We start from the raw sequence: 25,988 nt of genomic DNA, 5'->3' as shown, positions 1-25,988 counted from the left end.
CAAGCTGAAGAAGGAGTCCTATCGGGCCTTGCTGGCTCGGGGGACTCCTGAGGCAGCTGACAGGTACCGGCGGGCCAAGCGTGCTGCAGCCCGTGTGGTCGCGGAGGCAAAAACTCGGAGCTGGGAGGAGTTCGGGGAGGCCATGGAGAAGGACTATCGGACGGCCTCAAAGAGATTCTGGCAAACCGTCCGGCGCCTCAGGAGGGGGAAGCAGTTCTTCACCAACACTGTTTACAGTGCGGGGGGAGAGCTGTTGACCTCGACTGGGGACGTTGTCCGGCGGTGGAAGGAATACTTTGAGGATCTCCTCAATCCCACCGTCACGTCCTCCGAGGAGGAGGCCGAGGCTGGGGACTCGGAGGCGGACTCATCCATCACCCTGGCCGAAGTCACTGAGGTGGTTGGCAAGCTCCTTGGTGGCAAGGCTCCGGGGTTGGATGAGATCCGTCCTGAGTACCTTAAGTCTCTGGATGTTGTGGGGCTGTCTTGGCTGACACGCCTCTTCAACATCGCGTGGCGGTCGGGACAGTACCTCTGGACTGGCAAACCGGGGTGGTGGTCCCTCTGTATAAGAAGGGGGACCGGAGGGTGTGTTCCAACTATAGGGGGATCACACTCCTCAGCCTTCCCGTAAGGTCTATGCCTGGAGAGGAGAATCCGGCCGATAGTCGAACCTCGGATTCAGGAGGAGCAGTGTGGTTTTCGTCCTGGCCGTGGAACACTGGACCAGCTCTACACTCTCCATAGGGTGCTCGAGGGTTCATGGGAGTTTGCCCAACCAGTCCACATGTGTTTTGTGGATCTGGAGAAGGCATTCGACCGTGTCCCTCGTGGTGTCCTGTGGGGGGTGCTCTGGGAGTATGGGGTCCGGGGCCCTTTACTAAGGGCTGTCCGGTCCCTGTATGACCGGAGCAGGAGCTGTGTTCGCATTGCCGGCAGTAAGTCAGACCTGTTCCCGGTGCATGTTGGACTCCGCCAGGGCTGCCCTTTGTCACCGGTTCTGTTCATTGTATTTATGGACAGAATTTCTAGGCGCAGTCAGGGGCCGGAGGGGGTCCGGTTTGGGGACCACAGGATTTCATCTCTGCTGTTTGCGGACGATGTTGTCCTGTTGGCTTCATCGAACCAGGACCTGCAATGTGCACTGGGGCGGTTTGCAGCCGAGTGTGAAGCGGCTGGGATGAGGATCAGCTCTTCCAAGTCCGAGGCCATGGTTCTCGACCGGAAAAAGGTGGCTTGCCCTCTCCGGGTGGGTGGGGAGTCTTTGCCTCAAGTGGAGGAGTTCAAGTATCTCGGGGGTCTTGTTCACGAGTGAGTGATGGAACATGAGATTGACAGGCGGATCGGTGCAGCTTCGGCAGTGATGCGGTCGCTGTATCGGACCGTTGTGGTGAAGAGGGAGCTAAGTCGAAAGGCGAAGCTCTCGATTTACCGGTCAGTCTTCGTTCCTACTCTCACCTATGGTCATGAGCTCTGGGTAGTGACCGAAAGGACGAGATCGCGGATACAAGTGCTCGAAATGAGTTTCCTCCGCAGGGTGGCTGGGCGCTCCCTTAGAGATAGGGTGAGGAGCTCAGTCACACGGGAGGAGCTCGGAGTAGAGCCGCTGCTCCTCCACGTCGAGAGGAGCCAGTTGAGGTGGCTCGGGCATCTGTTCCGGATGCCTCCTGGGCGCCTCCCTCGGGAGGTGTTCCGGGCATGTCCCACGGGAGGAGGCCCCGGGGAAGACCCAGGACACGCTGGAGGGACTATGTCTCTCGGCTGGCCTGGGAACGCCTCGGGGTCCCCCTGGAGGAGCTGGAGGACGTGTCTGGGGTGAAGGAAGTCTGGGAGTCCCTGCTTAGGCTGCTCCCCCCGCGACCCGGCCCCGGATAAGCGGACGAAAATGGATGGATGGATGGATGGATGCTCTATTCCACCTTGTGATGTCATGAAGCAGTAGTTTTCAAGTTAATGGCTAACTTTTACCTTTTGTTTAATAGAGATTGGCAATTCCAGGGCTGAAAACATCCAAAAGATTCTAGTGAAGGTGTATGGAGTTTAAAAACACAGTGGAGCACTTCTTGTATTGCCACATGTGATTACAAGGTGGAACAGAGGAGTGTTGTCGATCTGAGAGAAGAACTGAGCCAAAATATGAAGGGTTTGCGTGTTTAACGTGTGTGAATGACACAAAACACAACTCCGAGTAGTTTGAAATGAAGAAACAACATTCTAACCTACATCATAAATTTAAGCCAAATATTCATCATGTTAGACCCTTTCTTGATCTCTTTCAACGAGAGCCATTCCAAATTGATGTGAAGAAGTAATTTCAAAGTAATACACATCAGATTTGTTGGTGAGGTCTGATTTGCCATAAGAATTAATAGTGCTTCCTAGATTTTTACATACAAGTTAAGCCCAATATGAATTCACTGGTCAATTATCTCTGTTTCAGACTGGCACAAGTATCGCAAAGGCTAGTGAACAATTTCAGGCTGACATCAATTGTTCTTTTAGAAGTACCAAGCTGAAGGAATAACCTACTGTGCAGGTTTTAAGACAGTGGGAAGCGAATAGTTTTACAAATTTTAAGTTGTTGACAGTATGCGATGGTTGAGTACAAAGCTGTGAATTTCTACCCATGCTGGTTCATAGTCCATTTCCATTTTGACATTCTCGCTCAGTGTCATCTATTCTGGGGTGTGCACTGTCGCAGATGCTTGGCCTGCTGTCTGCATCATGATGTGACCTTCGCTGCCCCTCCCATCTGTGCTTGTGTCCAACTCAACAGACTGACCAGTTTGTAACCCCAAGCTTCTTTCATACATCTCTCCCTGCTCATATGAACAATAGTGATTTTATTTACTGCAGGCATTTCTAGGGTGGTTTCATTGCCAGCACACTGTGTCATATATTAGAAGATTTTAAAATCCTCTAGTGTGAAAATCTAGGTATCGAAAATCAAATACTAATCAAAACTAGATATTCATTTGAGCAAGTATCAATACTAAAAAAGTCCCATTAACAGGACAAAATTTAATATAAGACCTAGTGTTGTAGTACTCGAGACCGGCCTCGAGACCGTTTATTGTGGTCCTGGTCTCGTCTTGGACTTGACCACGTTTACACTCAGTCTTATCTCGGTCTTGAAGGTGCTTGGACTCAGTCTTGTCTCGGTCTTCAGGTCTGGCCGATTAAATGGAGATAGATTATAAAAACATTGATATATATGTTCCAAACTAACTGTAAAATACAAATAAATGTAGAAAATTACAAAGTTGGTCTCAAGTTGGTCAGATGGGCTGAGGTCACGGTGTTGTCTCGGTCTCAGCCTTTAAAAGTCTCAGTCTTGTCTCAGTCTTGGGACCCTGTGGTCTCGGTCAGGTCTTGGTCTCAATTAGTGCGGTCTTGACTACAACACTAATAAGACCTCATGCTAAGATAAAGTACTGTCACTTTTTATATAAAAATTACATTCTTTTCATGGACTGTAAGAAGAAGTGAACTGAGGAGTGTGTTCAGCTCAAGAGTTTTAATTTATTTACAGACAAAACAGTGAAATAAAAACACTAGAATCATGTAGAGCGGGTTAACATGAACATTTTAAAACCAAAATGACAAGGCTAACAATAGGAGTTTCCAGACAGAGGGGTAAAAATGGATGGAGCCGGAAGTGCACCCATGCTCATTTCCTATTTGGAATGTGGCGGCCATCAGATTAGCAATGTCCATTTATATATACAGTCTATGATTCAAATTCTAAAAAAAGGAGCATTTTTATCTTCATTGTGGTATCAGAATTGGAATCAAGTAATGATTAAATTCCCTCGAGAAATGTCTGTATCGTACCAACACTAATGTGCAGCCAGCCTTGTTTGAACCTCACCTGAATTCTTAGAACTATATCTATCAAGGATTCAGATGACATTTCTTGCAAGTTCAAAATTGTACCATATTGGTCAAAACAACTTTCAAAGTCCGATGAGCGAACTCTTATTGAATTAAATCAAACTGAACTGCTGCCTCTTGTTGTTTATTGCCTGTGGTCCCACTTGCATTATCCATCTCCCAGCTCATTTTGTAGATAGTTTCACCTGACAATCCTCACACTTATTTTCTATCCTCGAGCTATAGCAGAGAACAGCTCGCCCTCTGCCCCTGAACCTGTCCTACAAAACAGCACCAACCTTAAGCAGTGGTGATCAAAAACATAAAACGGTCAAATCTTCTGTAGCCCCTAGCTATTTTCTGTGGCAGCTTTACCACTTCGTCTAGTATTTTTGTGCATTGAAAGCAAAAAACGTCTAACTCAGAATAGGGCCTCTTGCTTCATCGCATTTTTCTGTTTTTCACATGGTTAGACAAATTTGTGAGACGCCCATGACAATCTCAGTGTTGTGCCAATACGAGCGTGCCTCTGCTCAGATGGGGGAGCGAGAGGTTAATGAAACAGTTTTACACATTTGCAAAGTCGCAGATCGTTCAAATGAAAAACCTTCGGCCATTTTTATTGCAAATATGAATGCAATCATTGGCACTCACAAAGGCGAGCACCCCGTAAGGTTTTGTTTTTCTGTTCACGCGTAGGAGAATGAAGCTACAGAGGATTCATTATAGAAAATACATTGTTGAAGGCATGTAGCAGGGAAGATGTTGAGTATAAACTGTAATGCGATAAATTTGTGTTTGACTATGTGGGGAAATGGCTCTTTTTGAATCTGCGTAAACATTCTTTGCAATGGGTAAATAAAGCATTAGAAAGTCAAGAGTAACTTTAAAAGTCCTATATTACAAAAAATAGACTTGTGGCCTTTTAGTCATGTTGGAATGTTGTTTCCTCATCACAAACATAACTGGGTTTGTGTTTTGTTTTATTCACACAAGTTTGACTAAGACTCTAAAATGTTATTATTCGTCTGTTTACTTCTCTAAAGCTCACAATGCTCTGTTCCTCTTGTAATGTCAGGATGCAATAGTTTTCAAATTAACAGCTATCTTTCACATTTTGTTCAACAGAGACTTGCAATTTCAAAGCTCAAATCATCCATATGATTCTAGTGAAGGTGCATGGAGTTTAAAAACACAGTGGAGAAAAATAGTGTAATATGAACCCAAGATCAAATTTACTGATGTTAGGAAACAGCTGGGAACATTTTGTAGAAACATTTCAAAATGAAACTTAAGAATTTGCAAAAACATCTGGAACTGCAAGTGTTTTTTTGTTTTGTTTTGTTTTGTTTTTGTTTTGGGCTACACATTTTGCCTAATTACAGTGAATGAATCTCATGATGCAGACAGCTTGTCTTCACAAACATGCATTTTCTATCTATCTTTATTTTCAGCTTTTGAATAACTTAATACTTACATATTTTTTATGGTACACAATAACTCTGTGGTGTGCTACATTTAATCAGATTTTATGTAATGTTAAACAGCATGGCATTACACTTCAGCTCCATAGAGACGCATGTGACGTCAGCAGGGGAAGGTACAGGTCAGCTCTGAGGGGCACATGTTTTGATGCATGTTTTTCAGGGTATTTTATGGAATATTCTAGGCAAAGCAATACTATTTCTATGGATACAAGCAGGTGGCTGATCCTTCACCAGAAGTTATTATTGCACTTTTAACAAACTATGGTCACCTGCTCCTCATGATTAAATGCAAACACAATATTCCCACATTGAGAACATTCATCTGTGGAAGATGAAATCAACCTGTGGATTAATGTATCTGACTGCTTCACCAATGATGTTTATGTCGAAATCGGGATTCAAACTGCTAACCTTTGGATCAGTGGAGGAACACTCAACCAACTGAGCTTCTGTCGCCCAGTATACTTTATTCACCTCAACCAGAATATGCCTTTTCATCATTCCCTCATTTTCTCTAACCTCTTTGAAGAATCACAGTCTAATCCCACACTCTGGTGCAGTTTAATGCTTTAGTGTCCCTGTCATACCTCCGTAGGGGTGTGCAAAAATATGGAAATATCGATGTACTGTGATTCTAAATTTAGTATTTTAGTATTGTAGTATTGTTAGTATTGTTATCGTGGGCTGCAGTATTGATATATATTTAGATCGCCAAGAGTATTTGTGGGTATCTTCATCATTTTTTATTTTTTATTTTTTTGTGACCGCATGATGATTTTGTTGCTTATTTAGTGTAACGAAGCTTGATTATGCAATACACTTGACGTATTCACTGTTTTGATCATTAACATAGATGTATTTTATATTAACTAAGAAATATTGTTGCTAAAATGTATTTGGTTCTCAAAAGTGCATTGTGTAACTTTTTTTTGGTGGAGGGTCTGTCAAATCCTTTTCTCCATGGAGATTTTATTACGTGGTCTGGAATGTTTCACAATGTTAAACCTTTCTATCTTCATGGAGACTAAACCAGATCAAGTTATAGGTCAGATCTGTGGAGAGGCGGCCCCACTCACAGAGAGAATGCCTGTATTTCTCTGGATTTTTGAGCTATTAAACCACCTGTAATTGAAAAAAAAGTAAGGTAGAGCAGTTTAACGTCATACTGTGGAACATACCAGGCAGCGTATTAGAGTATTATGTGTAATATACTGATTATTACAGGTATCGTGAGCCATGCACCGTGTATCGTATCGAACCGCGAGAAACCCTGCGATGCCCAGCCCTCCGGTAAAAAGTGTTTTGGTAAAATGGACATATTTATCTATCCAAACCAGTAGCATGTACCAGTACCTGCACTCTCTACACCTGCTTGTGTTGCATCATTAGCAACACCCGTGCTCTATCCGGGGGGGTGTGTGTTATGACATCTGTGTGGTAATTGCCTTTCAAACCCTACCTGCGCTTCCAGATCTGCAGCGTGAGCTTGTCTATGGTGCAAAATGTACTTTAGTGGGTGAGAAAAATACTGTTTTTACAAATGGGTTGAGGCAGCTGATTTCTGGGGTTTTATTTAGCAACACAAACCAAAACACAGAGAGGCTAGCTGTGAAAGGGAAACAGAGGATCTTATGTGTGAAAAGCTCTAATTAGTTGGAATTTAACCAGTGATGCAATTTGATGTCATGATGATATGAGCGGATAACATATTAACACATACCAAGAGGAAATCTACACCTCGAGATCGCCCGCAATACAATTTGTTTTACTAATGAGGTTATTCTTTATTTTTTGAGCCTCGCTTCAGGGTACATAAGGGACCAAAATTATGTTGGCAAGAATTTTGAGTAGCTTCTGGAATCTGCTGCTACCTTCTGTTTGATCTCATTGTATAACAAAGATACCCCATGACAAGAGGCCAATTGTGAATTATCAGAATATTCAATAATCTAGAGCCTTGTTACGTAAATGGGCATATGGCGGATTTGAATTTTGGGTTATGAAATCGATTTCTGAGAATTTGTTTCCCTGTTCCCCCACACTTCAAATGATGAAACTTTTGTTGGAATTTTCTAGCAACTATAAAAGAATGTTTTGCTTTAACATTAACCATTGATGATTAAAGTCTGTAAAAAAAAAAGTCTTCATCCACAGTTGGGCAATATATCTCACCCACCTTGTTACATGTACTGTAAAATTAAGAGAGAGTGATAAAATTAGTAATAACATCTAGATACTTATTTGAGCAAGCATCATCTAAAACATTAAAGGGAGGAATTTTATTTCTAAGGCGTATTTATGGCTAACACAATATATTTAGATCGCCATGTTACCTTTTATTGTTTTGATTATATATTCTAGAGTAACATCTCAGCACAATCAGCATAGGAAATTACTGCACATCACATCAGGTTTGTAAAGATGCTGTATACAGTTTTGTATGATTTTGTATATTTGTGGAGAGTTGCCGTGCAGGTGCATTGTTCGATTAGTGTCCAAGAGTGAGAGATCTCTTGATTACTCAAACATGCATGGATGACACCTATAACTTTAATGTAAGTGAATTCATTATTTATGTTTTGATTTGTTTTGATTGTGATTTTAATGCATTTCTTATCCTGTAAAGCACTTGGAATTACTTTGTGTATGAATTGTGCTTTACAAATAAACTTGCCTTGCCTATAACCTCTTCAGGTATGTTTTTGATGAGGGAACAATATTATGACAAGGTAGAAAGCTCAAAGCTTTAACAGGACAAAATTTGACGTTGATAAGTTTCACCAGAACTAGTAACAAGTATGATTTGGAGTTGAAAATCTGTTGTCTAAAAAGAGCATCAAAATCAGTATTGCACATCTTTGAATGTTATTGAGAGTTTAGTCTGTGGAGAAAGCATTTCCTCTACGACCTGCAATGTAACCTAGTTCAGTTCACCTTTCCTGTCATCGCATAGTAAAGCTTGCTGTGTATGCTAATTAAAAAGGGGAAGGATATTTTAGAAAGTTCTATCGGTAATCAGTGTTTCCCATAGATTTGGTTAAGACTATGGTGGCACAAATCATTTTTTATTTGAATAATTTCATCTCATTCAATTTGTGGGGTATAAAAGCCACTTGCACTGTGTATTTTTTATTTTTTATTTTTGGTATTAGGCTCACTAGTTACTTGTCTCCATGGAGATGTTATTGCTATACCTCCAATATTCCAAAGTATGGCATTAAACTTTTCAATCTCCATAGAAAAAAGCATGAGGGTAAATTTTTAAGGTGAGATCTGTACAATAAAAACAGCCACAATTGAATAAATGCACACTTTTATACCATGTTGCAGAATATTATAGGCAAAGCAACAAAGCAGCTCCAGGGCAACAGTCCCCCAACCTGAAACGTTAAGCAGTGCACCTTTAAATTGAAGCAGTCATTACTGACAAGTGTAATTTCTTTTATAAGAGTATAATGCAATGTGCAACAAAGTCTAATTACGTCGTGCTAATTAAAAGTCCAGTTTATTTTATTTTAATTTTAGACAACAGGGGGCCACCATAGTCTCCTGTATTAATGCTGTACACTGTGTAATCATGGTCCACCTTTTGCTTTGTGTGGTCTAGTCATTAAAGATGATATTTTTTAAAACATACACACTTCATTTTTCTTGAGTGCACTTACCTCTAATTACCTACGTATGTTAATTACAGGTGATGCAGCGGTACAGCTTGTCTTAGAAACTTCACGAGGACATATTGTTAACATGCTCACACAAACTTGTAAATGGAAGGTCTTGGTGCCTGCACTTGAACCCTTCACACCTGTTGCATCGTGGTACTTGAAAATGTATGTGCATATTTGTTCATCCTCCGCAAACACAAGAAGAAGTGTGTGCATACTTACAGCGGGTTCCCAGTCACCGAGCAGGTCAGGCTGAGTGAGTCTCCCTCTCTCAGGATTCCAGTGGGAGGGATGATTCGTACTGTAGGGGCAACTGTTGAGAAAAACAAAAAAAAGAAGAACAATTCAAAAATGTGGTTGATTGGCACAAAAAACTAAAAAAAAGCAAAAACAAAAAAACACAAGAAAAGTGGGATCAGAGAATGCAAGAATGAACAACAAATGGATGGGGAAAGTAGAAGAAAAATAAGAAGCCAAGCCTAAAACTATGTATTTAGATGAGTTAAAGTTGCGTTGTGTAACTTTTCTGGTGGACTTTTTTGGTCTGTCAAATGCTTTTCTCCATGGAGATGTTATTGCTTTATCTGGAATGTTTCACAGTATGGATTAAACCTTTCTATCTTCATGGAAACCAAACCAGACCAAGTTACAGGTCAGATCTGTGAAGAGGCAATCCTGCTCACAGTCAGAATGCCTGTTTTTCTAGGCATAAGCTATAAAACCATCTGTAATTGAATGAATGTAAGGCAGAGCTATTTAATATCGTACTATGGAACATTTCAACCAGAGCAGAGACATATCTATAGAAATAAGCAGGTGACAGTCTCCCAACCAAAAAGTTACATAGTACACCTTTAATAGTTCAAGATAATTGGCCAGATTTAGGCCCAGATTTGATTCTCTCTAACCTCATGTGGATCTGCATATGCAATTTTTAAGATAACGCCCTCCTCATGTGCCATTATGCTGATTATGATGCTATTAATCTATTTTGACTCTTTCTTTAGCAGTAAAAAAGAGAGAAGAGTTCACCTGTGTTTGTTTACATAAACCCAAGCAGCGAGGATCAGGCTGCTGCAGATTACCTGACACAGTAAACAAACTTTTCAGAGTTTAGATTTGCTTCTATTTATTCTCATGATTTGAAAAATGTACCCAGAGTTAGAATAGATCTGAGGTGATGTAGGGTGAGCGGGGTAGTGTGAGGTGGTCGGTGATAGTGATGGCAGATGGTGGAATGAGTGTTTACTAGCACTGACTACGCTAAAACCATTATTGTCTACATAGGAAATTTGTCCTCTGGATTTGACCCATGCTGTCGGGTGCCACTGTGCCACGCCCAGGGACCTACCTCCAGCTCTCAAACAAAGCTTGGTTACGACCATAGCTGGACCTTTGCCTTTTACTTTACCTAGTGTACATGTTCTGGGTTGATTGGGGAAACCAGAATGCCCATAGGAAACCCACCCAGATACTGTATGTGTAGAAACCTGGGAGTCACACCCACAACCTTCTTGCTGTGAGTCACTGTGACTAGTCATCGTGCCACCACATTACTGATATTGCTGTGAAAAATGCCGTACCAAGAGCATCAGCCTTAAAATGTGTATCTTGTATCTCAAATGAAACAGCTTAGACCATTAATACAAAAAAAAAAAAAAAGAAAAGAAAAAATCTAATAAAAACTTTATTGCAAAATAAAAAAGTAGAAGGAAGACAAATAAGGGGTCTTTAACATCTGTTTCTACGGCAACCGCCTGACAATCCCACAGTGGAGACACCTGTTATCTGAGGCTGGAGCAGATGCCGCGCTGCACTTATTTCTGTGACGGGGAGACAGGAACCCCAGTGCATGACAACAGTTGGTCAGGGTACAAAACTACAAACTGTTGAATGGAAGCTCGCAATCCATCAACAAACATTAGCGCCCATTGTACGAGCTAATTGCACCCGCAGACTGAAAGGGGGCGGTATCAGCGGCAATCAGGGACGAGAGCTTTCTGTGGTTAGCGCTAATGAGACAGAATTGTACTCAATATTCACACAGGGAATCTACACTGTTTAATTTTCTAGTGGGTTTTGGTCTGTATCAGTCAGCAAAGGCTAATCTAACCAGATGTGAATTATTTAACCGTCTGGAAAAAGAATTGCACTAATAAAGAAGTAGGTATTAATCATCAGCCATTTTTATATTAACAATTCAATTTAATAAGTTATGAGTTGAAGCAATCTTGTTTCATCACATTTTAAGTGAACAGTGGAATAGTGGAGGCACATAAGTAGGATCTCAGAAAAGATTATGCACATCTTTTGTAATGATAACACTTGCTCAGATCTGTACTTGAATTTGTACTTCATACCCGTATAGAATTGCTTAAAGGTCCTAAGTCCTTTGTTACGCAAAATTAAATCTTGTGAGACATGTTATAATGTTGTTACCTCATCAAAAACAAACCTGGAGTTGTGTTTTTGTTGTTGTCATTCATGCATGTTTGAGTAACCCTTGTATTAATCTGTTTACATCTCCAATGCTTAAAATGCTCTTGTGTTATCCTGTAGTGATCATTTTCATGTTAACAACTGCCTTTTACCTTTTTTTTGGGTTGAAATTGGCAATTCCAGGGCTGAAAATTTCCAAATGATTCTAGTGAAGATGTACAGAGATTAAAAACACAGTGGAGCATTCTTGGGCTCCATCCACACTAGTATGTATTCGAGTCATTTTCGTTTTGGATGCAATGTTCGTCCACACTAATCTGATTGAGAACAGCTCCAGAGACAGAATGATCTGGTGCCAACAGCTCCCACGAATTCATCTGAGTACGGATCTGATCTGGTACTATGTCGATGCCTGAAAACGTTAATGTGCTGATGTAGGTTTATTTGCTGTGAAGTAATTCACTAGAATATATGTTCATTCATATACAGAATACATATAATCTACTGAGTCATGTCCTTTAGTCCGACAGAAGCTGAACCGCATCAGTGCACAATAGCGAGCTGTTGTTTGAGCGCTCATTTTATGCAAATTAGCCATGCAGTTTTAAGTTTCGTTTCTGTAAAACGTAAACAAATATGCTCAAAGCTGTGTGACTAGGGAAGGCTTGCAGACACGGAAATGGCGTGTCTGGATGCAGATCGTTTCCAATATGGTGATATGGTGACACACGGATTTGTTTTAGTGTAAACATAGTCTTGTATTACCACATGACATCACACAGTGAAACAGAGTGTTTTCTGTTTGAGAGAAAAAACTCAGCCTAAATATGCAGGGTTGTGTGTTGAATGTGTTGAAACATGTGTGAATGAAACAAAACACAACTCCAGGTATGTTTGTGAAGACTAAATAACATTATAACATAGATCAAAAATAGCGTAATATGGGCCCTTTAAATAAAAAAAATAAATAAATAATTGCAAATTGAAAAGTTATGCTCTACTAAAAGCAAAACATATTATATTCATGGATTTCAATTTCTAGCTATGTTCAACATTCTGAGGACTTTCCATTATTCAAAGATATCAAATTTAGTTTTAAACTGTTAATGGCTAAGGCAAAGATCCTAATTTTTCTTCATTCTGTAACACTTGGATTGGCAAATGACTCACAAAAATCTGCTTAAATAAGGATTCTAAATTCAATCCTCTATCAGTCTCAGTGTAATTTTTGACATCTAAGCTTAAGGGTGCATTGCGTAACTTTTCTGGTGGAGGATCTGCTACCTGATTGTCTTCAGAATAAGTATTTTATTGCTTTGCCTGACTTTTCTACAGCATTCAGCTCCATGGAGACAAGAATGCCACCAGGCCAAGTTATGGGTCAGATCTGTGAAGAGGCAAGTATGCCCTATTTCAGTGTTTTTGAGCACTTTAATAATAAATATAAATAATACATAAATAATGCATATTTGATAAGCTTAATGCCATAGTGTGGAACATTCCTTTGCAACCCTAACCCAGGCACCTTAATAGCATACAGTAGTGTGACCTCAACCAGAAAAGTTGCACAATACACCTTCAAGTTTTAAAAGACGCACATGGAATACTGACGTCAGCTTTGAAAAATCTACCTGAGAGAAACAGTTTTATTTTTTATGATGTGAAACTTTGCCTCATGCTGCTGATGTGTCAACCCAAAATCCACATCAGTGCTAGCAATATCCCTCTCTCTCTCATCGTCTTCCGCGGCAACAGTTGTGGTCAATTCTTTTATTACTGGCCTGGACCCTAACCTGCTGTGGGACTGCTCTGGCCTGATTCCCCGCATGACCAGATTTGTATGTATTAGCTTTTAATGAGAGGAAATCACATGCAGCGCAGCTTTGAATACAGCTCTGTTAAAAACCCTGGCTCACGTAGAAACTAGCCTCTTTCTAAAATGAGATATCTGCCGTTTGAAAAATGAGCCCGTTCCCTTGACGAAATTATAACTGGCATTTAAAGCGTGCAGTCGGAGTTGGGCAATATAGGTGGAATAATCTGCATTGAGATTGAGATGGTCTGATTTTATTTGTTGCGTGTGTTGAATGCTGATCATCCTGACTGTATAAAGAAGTGGACTCAGGGAGTGTGACGTCACCCATAGAGTTCGGCCCCAGTCAAATGAAGCTCATAAGGCTGGCAGTTAAAGGAGTGCATTTAGAGCCAGGTCCATATTAGGAATAGGAATTTAATTACGTACGAAATAGCAAAATAAAAGCACTAAAAGCACTAGTACTAATGACCAGACTAGACCAAAATGATGAGGCTCACTGCAGTACTGCTACACAGAGAGGGGTGACCATTTTCTAATGTAAGTCAACTGGAAACAGTCAGTGGAGCCAGAAGTGCCCCCATGAACACTTCATCTTTGGAATGCGGTGTCCATTTATATTTGAGGACTTCAACTGCAAAAACTGGTTTTGAAAAATTACCAAAAATATTTTTTCTTTTTGCTACTGTCAGCAAATATAATATCTAGTGGATTTAATGAAGAAGGGATGGAAAGATATTTTGATTTGCAGTAAAATACATTTGGCTTTTGAAAACAAAACCTATACAAACAGTAAATTTCAAACCTCTGGTGACTTTTTCAAATGACACTTATCAGTGTTTGTAAATATACAATACTTGATTGACGTACAGTAGACATCCAGGCGGTAGTGGCGGATCCTCTTAGGCCCGTCCAGAGCAGGGTGGAAGGCCTCACAGCTCAGGGCCGCTCCGTTGTCTTTCCTCTCCACGGGGATCCTGATGGTGCTGGACACGCTGAAGACCTTCCCATGGTCTTGTTGGAGCACCACACCTGCACAGACACAAGACACAAGGAGATGTTAGAAGGCATCGGTGTCATGGTGTAGTGGTTAAGTAGAGAAGGTGGTAAAAGGCTGGTATGTGATAGTCCTTTACAAATAGCTCAGATGTGGACTGTTGGTTTATTTATTTATTGACCTTTTTTAACCAGGATAGTCAGCTGAGATTAAGAATCTCTTTTTCAGGGGAGTTCTGGCCCCACAGGAGACCCTACTGTACATGTTCTCTTTCTTTAGTAGTAGGGGAAACCAGAGCACCTGGAGGAAACCTACACAGGCACAGGGAAAACATGCAAACTTCGCACAGAAAGGCCCCACACCACCCTAGAATTTAACCTTGAACCGTGCTGCTGGTACACAGTTGTGCTCACTTTTCCCACCCAGAGGTGACACTGGACTTGAGTGCTGAGTGCAGCTGCAGTGTGCTCTTTGTCCAGAGCAGGAGCGTCTCTGTGTGCAACTGATGGAACGTGCTGTGCATAAACCACATGCTTTGTTTCACTTTCATTTCAATACTTTAGATGTGCATTAGATCATAGGCACGTGCTGAACATGTCCGTGCGTTTGCTGCCGTGAGTACAGAGAACTTAATCTAAATAGAAAGCTTTTTTTTGTCCAATCATCAGGAAGTGCATGTTAACATATTAAGTATATAATATATATAAGAATATTTGCCCTATCTTTCTGCTTTACATTATAATGTCAACACAGAAATGAAGGCAAACATTAGCTTACTTTCCGACATCTTAAGCTAAGAGAGGGGGAGGACAGGGGAGGTGAATGGTAAATAGAAATGCAATGAGATGGAGAGATATACTGATGAATGAGCTTTTACACTGGATGTACCTGTGTGAGCGACGTTATGAGAGACGCAATTTGCATCTATATTTCATGGCAATTATGAGCCCAGAGCTGTTTGTTTGCACTGGTAAATCAACACTTTTTTCAAGATGGAGTGAAGGAAATGAGGCGGATTAAAGTATTTTGTAAATGTGCTTCTATATTCGATGTTTTCGGTAGCTCATTTATTCCCCAGAAGATTGGCTGCCAGTGTGGAAGAGCAGACGGGGGCAGGGCCATTCAACAAGACACAGCAGAAAGAACTTTGTTTGAAAATTCTACAACTCCTTTCATGCAAACTGATTTAAACTAAAAACCGTTTCACCTAGCAATTTCTAGCCGTTTAGTAGAGAGGGAGATAGTTTTCTTGCTTGTAGAATAATTCCTTTGGAGCCTTGACTGGATTTGGCAACTTTAAAAAAGGAGTGAAGGTAACGTTGTCTTATACTTTTAACTACCCCATAACAGAAAGGCTTGGTTTCTGAACTTTTGGGTCGCATTACCAAAAAATGACAATATTCATTTTATTGTCTGTGCTAATGTCTGCTTTATTTGGCCATAGAATTCATTTGGTTTAAATCATTTACTTTATTAACTTTAATGGTGGACTACACACCTTTCAATAGTCAATAGTGAGCAAGCTTGCCTCACAAGTCTGACCTGTAACTTGGAGAAAAGCCAAGATTAATGTCGAACTGTAGAACATTCCAGGCAAAACATATGATGCACCACCCAGCAGAAAAGTTATGCTGAGGCCCTGTTTACACGAGAACGCTTGTGAGTAAAAATGACAAAATATTTGATCAGAAACCACCCTCCAGAGCGGAAAATTTGAATACACTCCGCCGTAGCGTTTCCGTCTACACTGCCCAAGACGCAAAACTCTGGTCAGATCTGGTCACGTCGTGTATACGTTTACATCACATACATACAGTACACAGAAACCTGGCATGCATACCCAATTGAATTCCACACACTTTTGCATCACCGTATGTAAATAAAAATAAAAAGTGAAGACGTGATGCCACTTTTGAATCTTCTGTTCAGACTGTCATCATATAAACGCAGCTTGAAAAATTATGCATTGTCAGATTTTCTAACCTTCTTTTGTTAGAACTGTGAGGTTCTTAAGCAAGTTTTTTTTTTTTTTTTTTTCATTAAATGGTGAAGAAAATCCTTTTTTTTTTTTTCTTTTTTTTTTTTTTTCAGGTTGGAGCACCATTTTAAAGTAAAAAAAAAAAAACTCTTTGTACAATGGAGTACCAGATTCATCAGATGTGAAAGTAAGCAAGTTTATAGGTAACGGTTAGAAGTTAGTCATATTTTACTATTTTCTGATCTGTTATAATTCCTCATCATAAGCATACCTGGAGTTGTGTTTTGTTTCTTTCACACACGTCCACACAAAGGCTCAATTCAGAAAACACTCGGTTCTAACTTGTGATGTCACTTAGTAATACAAGTAGTGCTCCACTGTGCTTTGAAACTCCATACACTTTCACTGGAATCATTTGGATGATTTCAGTATTGAAATTGGCCATTTCTACTGAAATGAAGATAAAAGCTAGATGTTAACTTGAAAACTACCACTTGATGACATCATACAGTGGAACAGAGCATTTTGAGCTTTGGAGCTGTAGACAGATTAATAATAAAGTTACTCAAACATGTGCGAATGCAGTAAAAAACAACTCTGGGAATGCTTTTGATGAGATAACAACATTCTATCATGGCTTAAATCTCACAAGAGTCAATTTTGCGTAATGTAGGAGCTTTAATGAGAATGTAATGTATATGCTATTTATATTGCTCCAAACTCATTTACTGGCATTGTTAGCAGACACAACACAAACTGCACTATCCCTTTGAAGGTTAGATACAAACATGTATGGAGATTGTAACTTGTAGAGACAATCTGTGAGAAGAAAGACCAGGGACCCACGGCGAAGGGACAAACCCGCGGAATGGACTTGATTGATGAAGCGCCGCTGCAAGGCCGGCCGTGACATGAAAGAGCCAGATAAGACCGCTAAAAAGATGGAGGCGCAAGAAAAGGAAGTCAGATTGGCGGAGGAACAGAGAGGTGGAAGGAAGGGAGGGGAGGAAGGGCGACGCTGCGTGGCAAAGCTAACAGTACCCAACATTGGTCACGTACGGGGAGCTGGTGCTTGTTGGGGCATAATACAACAATATTACTCATATGGTTTTCAATTATGTGAGAGAGAGCGGGTGGATGAAGATGAGGAGGAGGAGTAAGGAGTGGGAGAGGAGAGAGAAGATAGCGTCTTAATTATAGCGCCTTATCTGCTCGTATATCGGCGGCTAACCTTTAGTGTCACAGTTCATTTAAGTTGGGGGACAAGATGAAGAGAAGAGACGAGATAATGCGCTACGTAAACAACAGCCATTTGGGCCTCCAGCGGTCCACAATGGAGCTGAAAGGACAGTGGTATTTTGTGAAGTAGGAGTTATGAGTAATATTTGATAATCACAGCAATGTTAAAATAAGAAAGATGGGTTGAAGTGTCTTGCCGAAGGACTTAACAGCAGTGTACAGTAGGTTGTACATAGCAGATTATGTAAAACAGATCTGAATGTTAACTGTCTTTTAATTGTTGTAATGGTCTATTACAATATTTAACATTTAATATCTTGTTGCTATAATGTTGCTATGTTTGTTTCTATATTGTTGCTTCCAAACTTTGAATTTCCTTCGGGATCAGTAAAGTATCTATCTATAGATTTCAGCTTCCTGTTATCTGTAGCCATTTTGAAGACAGTTGAAAGATATAGAGACTTAGACAAACTTTACTGATCCACAAGGGAAATTATTTGGACACAGTAGCTCACACATCACAAGACAATATAATAAAAAGAGTAAAACATATAAATGGTGATAAATTCTAAATAAGTAGCAAAAAGAGCAAGACACTGGTGACAATTAGGGTATAATTATATAAATGTATATGTACAAGTCAAATTAAAATAGAAAAATAAGTAATTAAAAAATTAAATCTCACCTATTAACAATGATATGATGATTGACAGGACATATGGTTATCTGTTACATAAGGGTGAGTTGTTGAACTGTTGTAGGGAGTATTATCTGTTATGTAACGGTGAGTTGTTGTACAGTTGTAGGGATTATTATCCGTTACATAAAGATGAGTTGTTGTACAGTTGTAGGGAGTATTATCTGTTCCATAAGGGGGAGTTGTTGTACACTTGTAGGGAGTATTATCTATTACATAAGGGTGAGTTGTGGTACAGTTGTAGGGAGTATTATTTGAGCTGTAGGAGCCTGTTGGGGAATGAGCTCCTCTGACCTTCAATAGTCTGGTGCAGTGGGTGAGCAGGAGTGTCCATGATACTATTTTGTTTTGACTTGTTAATTGCTATGGTAACAGTCCTAACTTGTCATCATTCTGAAACCCATGCAGAGGATATGTTAGGGTATTCATTAAGTAGTTACTAGGCCCGCACCATTCCTTTAAAGTATTCCATTAAACTTTTGTTCATGTTGAAATAAAGCTTCCATCTGCAAGTTTATTAGATTTTCTTTTAGTAGATGGCAGATGTGAAACCAGTCCCCCCCTCCCCTCACCTGGCCCATGTTCAGACTCACATGTGCTCTCTGGTCTTCTGTCAGTCCAAAGCCGGAACAGTATCAGACAGCAGTAATGTAGATAGCATCTAGTGGTGATAGGGACCAGTCAGCCAGTCTAATTATACATGGCAGCTTAAAGTCTCCCTTCATGTTTTATTAAGGCCAATTAGCTGTAATTATAGAAAGCACCACCCAAGCACAAAGTAAAGTCTTAAAGGTGCACGGTGTAACTTTTTGGTTGGGCGTCTGTCACCTGTTTGTTCAAATGTTCCACAGTATGGCATTAAACGCCTCTACCTTACATTTATTCAATTACAAGTAGGTTTATAGCTCAAAAATAAATAGAAAAACAGGAATTCTGACTGTGGGTGGGGTTGCCTCTCCACAGATCTGATCTGTAACTCGATCTGGTTTGGTCTCCATAAAGACAGAAAGGTTTAACGCCATACTATGAAACATTCCAAATGACGCAATAGCATCTCCATGGAGAAAAGCATCTGACGGCAGCCTGATTCATCAGCCAGTTTCATTTCGTTTCACTTCATAGAAACCGTCTGACTTCACAGTGTTAGAATTCGTTCACTCCAAGGTAGGAGAGTACTTTTCCTCATTTAACCAATCGCTGCTGTTTGGTAGTCACGTATGTAATGCGCCGCTAACGGGGCTAAAGGGTATATTAAGCTTTTCCCAAATCCCGTTGGAAGAAGGGCAATAACATCTTTCCCCTTGATAAAATTCACCAAACATTCTCTTTGTTCCGGCTTTAAATCCTCAATCTCGGGAATCGTTGACAGCACAGAATATATGGCTCTTTACTGATTGTCTAGTGCCTGAACTTGCACTTCAGGGATTTTTGTGAACCGTCTATTGTATTTTGATTCCTGACCTAGTCGCTGGAGAGAAAAGAAACTTAGTGGAGGCACTAGGTGGCGCCAGCCTGGCTAATTTGACAGACCCTCCACCTGAAAATTTACAAAATGAACCATTAAGTACTCTTCAAATGCGACAGAAATTAGAAGTTTCAGCGTGAATGAGGCAGAGATATTCAAGATGTACACAGCTGGGACTGGCTCAGAACCAAAGTTGCAGGAGAAATACTGTATTTCCTGTTTACAGAGTCACAGATGCTGCAGCATTTGAACAGAAAGTGGGAGTAGACGGCTAACTAGGCTACATTATCAAATATATGTTTTCCTTGTTATATCAAACTTGAAACATCATTACCTATCTATACTTTATTGTACTTTTTGAACATGCTGCATCTCAATTAATCAAAATTGCTCAGATGAAATGACGGGACTGAAAATAGGCTGTGACAGAGCAGAGAGATAGCAATTATTAAAATGACAACAATTAACTTCGTCTATAAATGTGCTGTACTTAGAGTGTATTTTGCTCTTTAATACAGTAATTATACTATGTGGAGATAATGTGTTTTTCATTTGTACAGGTTTTGATGTATAATGAGAATGACCAAAATAATTCAACAGTGAGATAATTAACTAAATAAAAGTAAACCAGACAGCTCAAAGCAAGACAACATCTACACTGTGCGGCAAGTGCAGGGTCCGTAAACGCAGGACGGCACTTGGAAACTCAGCTTTTTCATGTGCGGCGGTCCATTACCAACAGAGCTGATCACATGTACTGTACAAACTACGGCACTTTCTCATGCCTGGCAAAAGAGTGGCTCCTCTCAAACCAAACATGTGCCCATAATGTGGACTGATGAGTGTCTGGAGAGAGTGTGGACGTTTTTGATAAGGATGATGTTTTTAAGATGCTGAGAGAACTGGCAGTGAATGATGATACAGAATTGTTATGATGCTCTGGACATTATAAAGACATTCTCTTTGTATGTTTGATTTTATGAATATTATCAACATCAACCTGCCCTGGGACTACAGATGGAAAAGAACACTGGCGCTATAACCTGGTACAATGCATCTCTCCAATTAAGGTTACAGTATATTATGCACTGTCCCTGTCTCATTAAATAAATAAAATAAAATAAACTGTAAAAAAAAAGTAATATATGGGTATGTAAGTAAAAAAAAAAAAAAAAAAAAAAAACTTAACTTTTCTTTTACTATTTGAGTAGATTCAACTTGACAAGTAAAACGATCTACCAATGGAATAAGTGTGTTTTTCTTATCTCAATATTAAATTTGGTTTCTTATTTCAAGTGCAAAGCATTGTTTTTCTTATCTTAAAGGTGTACTATGTAACTTTTTGATTGGGGTCCATCACTCACTTTCTATGGATGTGTTATTGCTTTGCTGGAATGTTCCACAGTATAACATTAAACAGTTCTACTTTATATTTATTCAATTACATGTGGTTTTATAGCTCAAAAGACCTAGAAAAACAGGCACTCTGACTGTGAGCCGGGTTCCCTCTCCACAGATTTGACCAGTAACTTGGTTTTGTTTGGTCTCCATGAGGATAGAAAAGTAAAGCAAAACTGTGACACATTTTTAACAGGGCAATACCATCTCCGTCTCCAGTGCACATTTAAGTGTAAGATGATGTGTTTTTGTATTTTCAGTCCAAAAAGTCTTATTCCATTGGTAGATAATTTTACTTGTGAAGTGAAATTTACTCAAATCAAGATAAAACTTTCTTAATTCAAGTGATCTTAACTTGGCTAGATCTGATTTTTTGCAGTGTAAATTCCATTTATCGTGACTAATGAATAATTCTGGGGCACTTGAAAGATTGAGTGGTAGTAATGGATGGATAGCTGGATGTAATTTGTGATTTTCATACAAGGTTATACAAAAAAAGTTAATGAAGTAAAAAATAATGAAGGAATTAATTAATTTCATTGTTTGGACTCAATGAGCTGAACTAAAAATTTGAGAAATGCTTTGAACGTAAGTGCCAATTCCAACAGCAAAGCGCAAAAATGATTTCACTGGGGTTACACGGAGAATGTTGAAAAGATGAAGTCACAGATGTATTATTGAGTGAAGTGGCCCTTTAAATGTGAGAAAGTGGTGGGGGGAATAGGGACTTTTTAAAATAAGACAGATCAAGGCCAAGAGACTGACACATGGCTCAGAGATTTTTCAAGATAAGTAGCGAAAGTGAGGTTCTTTGTTGGATTAAAAGTTAGTCTTTCTTTGTGTCATACAGGTAGCGGGGGCTGTCAGGGTCCTTTTATGTAACTGTGACAAGATAAAATATGCAATTGAGATGAAGACAGGTGTGAATTGTGATTATATGGAAATAGAGAGATAGGACATGTTTTGATTACAACATAAAATGAGATATAATATGAGTTAAGAACATGGTGATGGTGTTCTCAGATTGCATGTTTTTGTCTGCACAATGATAGAGTAAAACTAAAAAAATCTAACCATAAACGCTGAATATAATAGTTTAAAAAGCCCATATTATATTATTTTCTGATCTATGTTATAAAGCTGTTTCCTCTTAAAAAACATACCAAGAGTTCTGTTTTCTTCCACTGTGCTTTTGAACTCAATACACTTTGACTAGAATTATTTGGATAATTTCAGCCCTGGAATTGTAAAAGGTTTTTGTTAACTTGAAAACTTACAGCTTCATGACATCACAAGGTGGACCAGAGCATTGTGAGAGATGCAGATGACTAATAATAAAGGATTACTCAAATATCTGTGAATGAAACAAAACACAACTTTGGGTATGTTTTTGAGGAGGTAACAACATTCCAGCATGATTAAAAGGTCACATGAGTCAGTTTTGCGTAAGTGACCATTCCATTTGGGCCATATCTCAAAAAGAGATTCTACTGCGTTCCACCACTTACTGTTCTAAGTGTTTGGTGACTTGGTGACACTAACATACAGTCCCTGACAAAAGTCTTGTCGCTTATCCATTTTGTAGAAACAAAAGCTTTTAACTTGACTTTAAATTAATCGATTGGTTTTAGAAATGTCTCATATGAAAGCTAAAACCCTCCCAAATTATGCTCAATAAACTAAAATAAATTTGCTTCACTGAAAAAAGATTGATCATTTAATGAACACAGAAAGGTCAGATTTTGGCAAGACAAAAGTTTTGTCGCCTACAGAAAATTGAACAAATAATTTACTTCAAATACAAAAATATTTTGCATAACGTCAGTGAATTAAGTAGTGGTGCTGTGAGATCCATATTTAATATCTTGTATGACTTCCATGAGCTTGAAGGACGCATCCATGCGGTTCAACAATGATTCACATACAATTTGTTGATGAAGTCATCAGGAATAGCAAAGAAAGCGTCTTCATGCCTCCCAGAGTCATCAAGATTCTTTGTTTTGCCTTCCATGCTTCCTCTTTCATTCTACCCCAGACATGCTCAATGATGTTCATGTCTGGTGACTGGGCTGGCCAGTCCTGGAGCACCTTGATCTTCTTCGCCTTGAGAAACTTTGATGTAGAGATAGAAGTATGCGATGGAGCACCATCCTGCTGCAAAATTTGACCCTTTTTATGGTTGGGAATGTAAGAGGTAGCTAATATGTCTTGATTTTTTAGGCTATTGATATTGCCTTCCACCCTGCAAATGTCTCACACACCCCCATACTGGATGGAACCCCAGACCATGATTTTTCCGCCACCAAACTTAACTGTTTTCTGGGTGAATCTTGGATCCATGCGGGCTCCAGTAGGTCTCCTGCAATATTTGCGGCGGCTGTGATGTATTTCAACCGAGGATTCATCTGAGAAATCCACCTTCTGCCACTTTTCCAGTGTCCATCCTTTTAGCAGGCTGTGGGCCTTGGCAAATGCCACACAGTTTTTTAATTACCTTTTGTTTAGTGCTGGTTTCTGTGCACTGATTCGACCATGGAGGCCATTTCGAGACAGAATTCTACAAACTGTTGTGGTTGACACAGGGACTTGAGGTGACCAGGCCTGGTGGAGCTCTGCTGCAGTGGAAAAGGGGCCGTGGATTTTCGAATCAACAAACGGTCCTCCCGAGCAGTTGTCTTGCGGGGTCTGCCGGACCTGGGCTTGTCAAAAACATCTCCAGTCATTTCAGATCTTTTTCTTATTCTTTGTACTTGATGCTGAGACACATTGAAGGTGTCACCACCTCAGCAGTGGATCTGGTCTTCAGCCTCTTGATAATTAACGCTTTGGTCTCAGGGTGGATCTTAGGCATGTTGTCAGAGGTCAAGGTTGCAGTTGATGTGAAGGTCTGGTGTGCTGGGGTTCTTTTTATACACAAACCCACTAATTGATTGATCAGTAACTGACCACAGGTGAGGCTGTAATCTAGGATTGGGTGCATCATATGACAAGGCCACAAGACTTTTGTCTTGCCAAAATCTGACCTTTCTGTGTTCATTATATGATCAATCTTTTTTCAGTGAAGCTAATTTTTTTTAGTATATTGAGCATAATTTGGGAGGGTTTTAGCTTTCATATGAGACATTTCTAAAACCAATCGATTAATTTAAAGTCAAGTTAAAAGCTTTTGTTTCTACAAAATGGATAAGCGACAAGACTTTTGTCAGGGACTGTAGCATTTGTTAAAAGTGCACTATGCAACTTTTCTGAATGGAGATGATGATTGCTTTACCTGGAATGTACCACAGTATGACATTAATCATGTCTATGTCCATAGGGACAATTCAAAGTTTAGGGAGAGGTTATTGCGCTCTCTGTAAGAATGCATGTTTTTCAAAGCACCTGTAATTGACAAAATTATAAATATATCAGTTTAATGTCATACTGTGGAACATTTCAGAAAAACATCTCCATGGAGACGAGCAGGTGGAGGACTCAAATTGAGTGAACTTATTGTTATATAACATTATTGTCTGTTATTACGCTATCGGTTGCTACAGATCTCCATCAACCCCCAGAAAAGAGGCATTTTTGCATTTGGACTCGGTGAAACATTGCATTGTACTTAAGGGAGTTCATGGTTTAAGCTTGAGGAGACAATGTTGAATGATTTCAGTACTGAGTACACTGTGCACTTTTCACTTCTATTTGTCAGGATAATAGTTCTTATGGCATTTGCAAAAGCATTAGACTCGTATATTAGAATACAGTTCAGAAAATATCGCTATTTGTAAAATGAGGCTGTGCAACTTGAAAAGCTATTATTTAGTGCAATTCTGAGTTCTATAGCAGATAAAATTGCCACTGAATATTGCAAGATAGATTGTATATTTTCGGCAGTAAATTTGTTCCCTTAAAAGTTATCAAAATTTCTCAGAGACTACCTCGCGTTTTGGCAACACTTGCTGGCATTGCAGAGTGCATTTCCTCACTGTGTTCCTTGGTGGAGGAGTGTGGTTGCCCTGGGGGTACGTGCTGTTGTGTATAAACAAACCACACTGGAAATAAGCCTGAAATCTCAAGGAATACAATCAGCAAGTTATAAATTAGTTCTAAACATTGAACATCTCTTATACAGACTTAAAGGCACAGTGAGTCTGCTTTTCTTGTCTGCAGATGTTGGAAGTATAACATGAAGTAGGTGAATGGTTTATTTATACAGTTTTAATCATGATTTTTTTTAAAAATACTTTTTCATATTTTAATATAGAAATAAGGCATTTAAGTGTAAAAAATGCCAAAATTGTACATTCTGAGACATAAATCTGTAAAATTGGTAGAGCCAGATTTAAACTTTTTGCTTCGTTTTGTTTCACATATTATTCACAAATACATTTCAAGTATTTTTTTCTTTTTCTATCAACAATCCTTCATACAATAATAAAATAGAAGGGATGTAACAATAACTGAAATATCATGATATCGTATCGTCAAAGTTCTCACAATAATATCGTGGACCTTCACAATATAAGAAGAAAAAAGATAGAGAAAACTACATAGACCATGATCCTTTGCTCCATTTCAGTGTAGACTACAAGAAGAAATAACAGTTCTAAGCACTTTTAAGTCTTAATTTTTTGGATCAGGTCTTGTCAAGAGGAAAAAGTAGCATATTAACAGTTTTAGCTGTTTAGGCTCCACAAAATCGCAATAAATATCGTATCATAAGATGTATACAGTAAAAATATTGTACAGTGAGATTTGGATATTGTTACATCCTTAATTGTGATCCTCCCCATCATATTGTGAGCTTTCCCACGATATCACAATAAGGAGGTTCATACCGTGAAAATATTGTATCATGAGACTTGGATATCATTACACCCCTATAAAATAGACTTTGATATGCAGTCTTTGGGTAACAGATATTGACATAAAGTACCGTATTTTCAGGGCTA

General features: G+C 39.5%; 1 protein-coding gene across 1 annotated transcript in view; it reads right to left on the bottom strand.

Moving 5' to 3' along the window:
• The window catches only part of cadm4 (cell adhesion molecule 4), a 479,227-nt gene that overhangs the window by 46,327 nt on the left and 406,912 nt on the right, over positions 1-25,988 (bottom strand). Inside the window, exons 4-5 of the mRNA XM_020940405.2 lie at positions 14,148-14,309; positions 9,248-9,338 (exon numbers count right to left, since the gene is read on the bottom strand). Coding sequence (XP_020796064.1) covers positions 9,248-9,338; positions 14,148-14,309 — 253 coding nt within the window. The remainder of the gene's footprint in view (positions 1-9,247; positions 9,339-14,147; positions 14,310-25,988) is intronic.

Source organism: Boleophthalmus pectinirostris, unplaced genomic scaffold (assembly GCF_026225935.1).
Source record: "Boleophthalmus pectinirostris isolate CB_2022bp ecotype Guang Dong unplaced genomic scaffold, ASM2622593v1 HiC_scaffold_6, whole genome shotgun sequence".
Lineage (NCBI taxonomy): Eukaryota > Metazoa > Chordata > Actinopteri > Gobiiformes > Gobiidae > Boleophthalmus > Boleophthalmus pectinirostris.
This window is presented reverse-complemented; position numbering and strand designations above follow the sequence as displayed.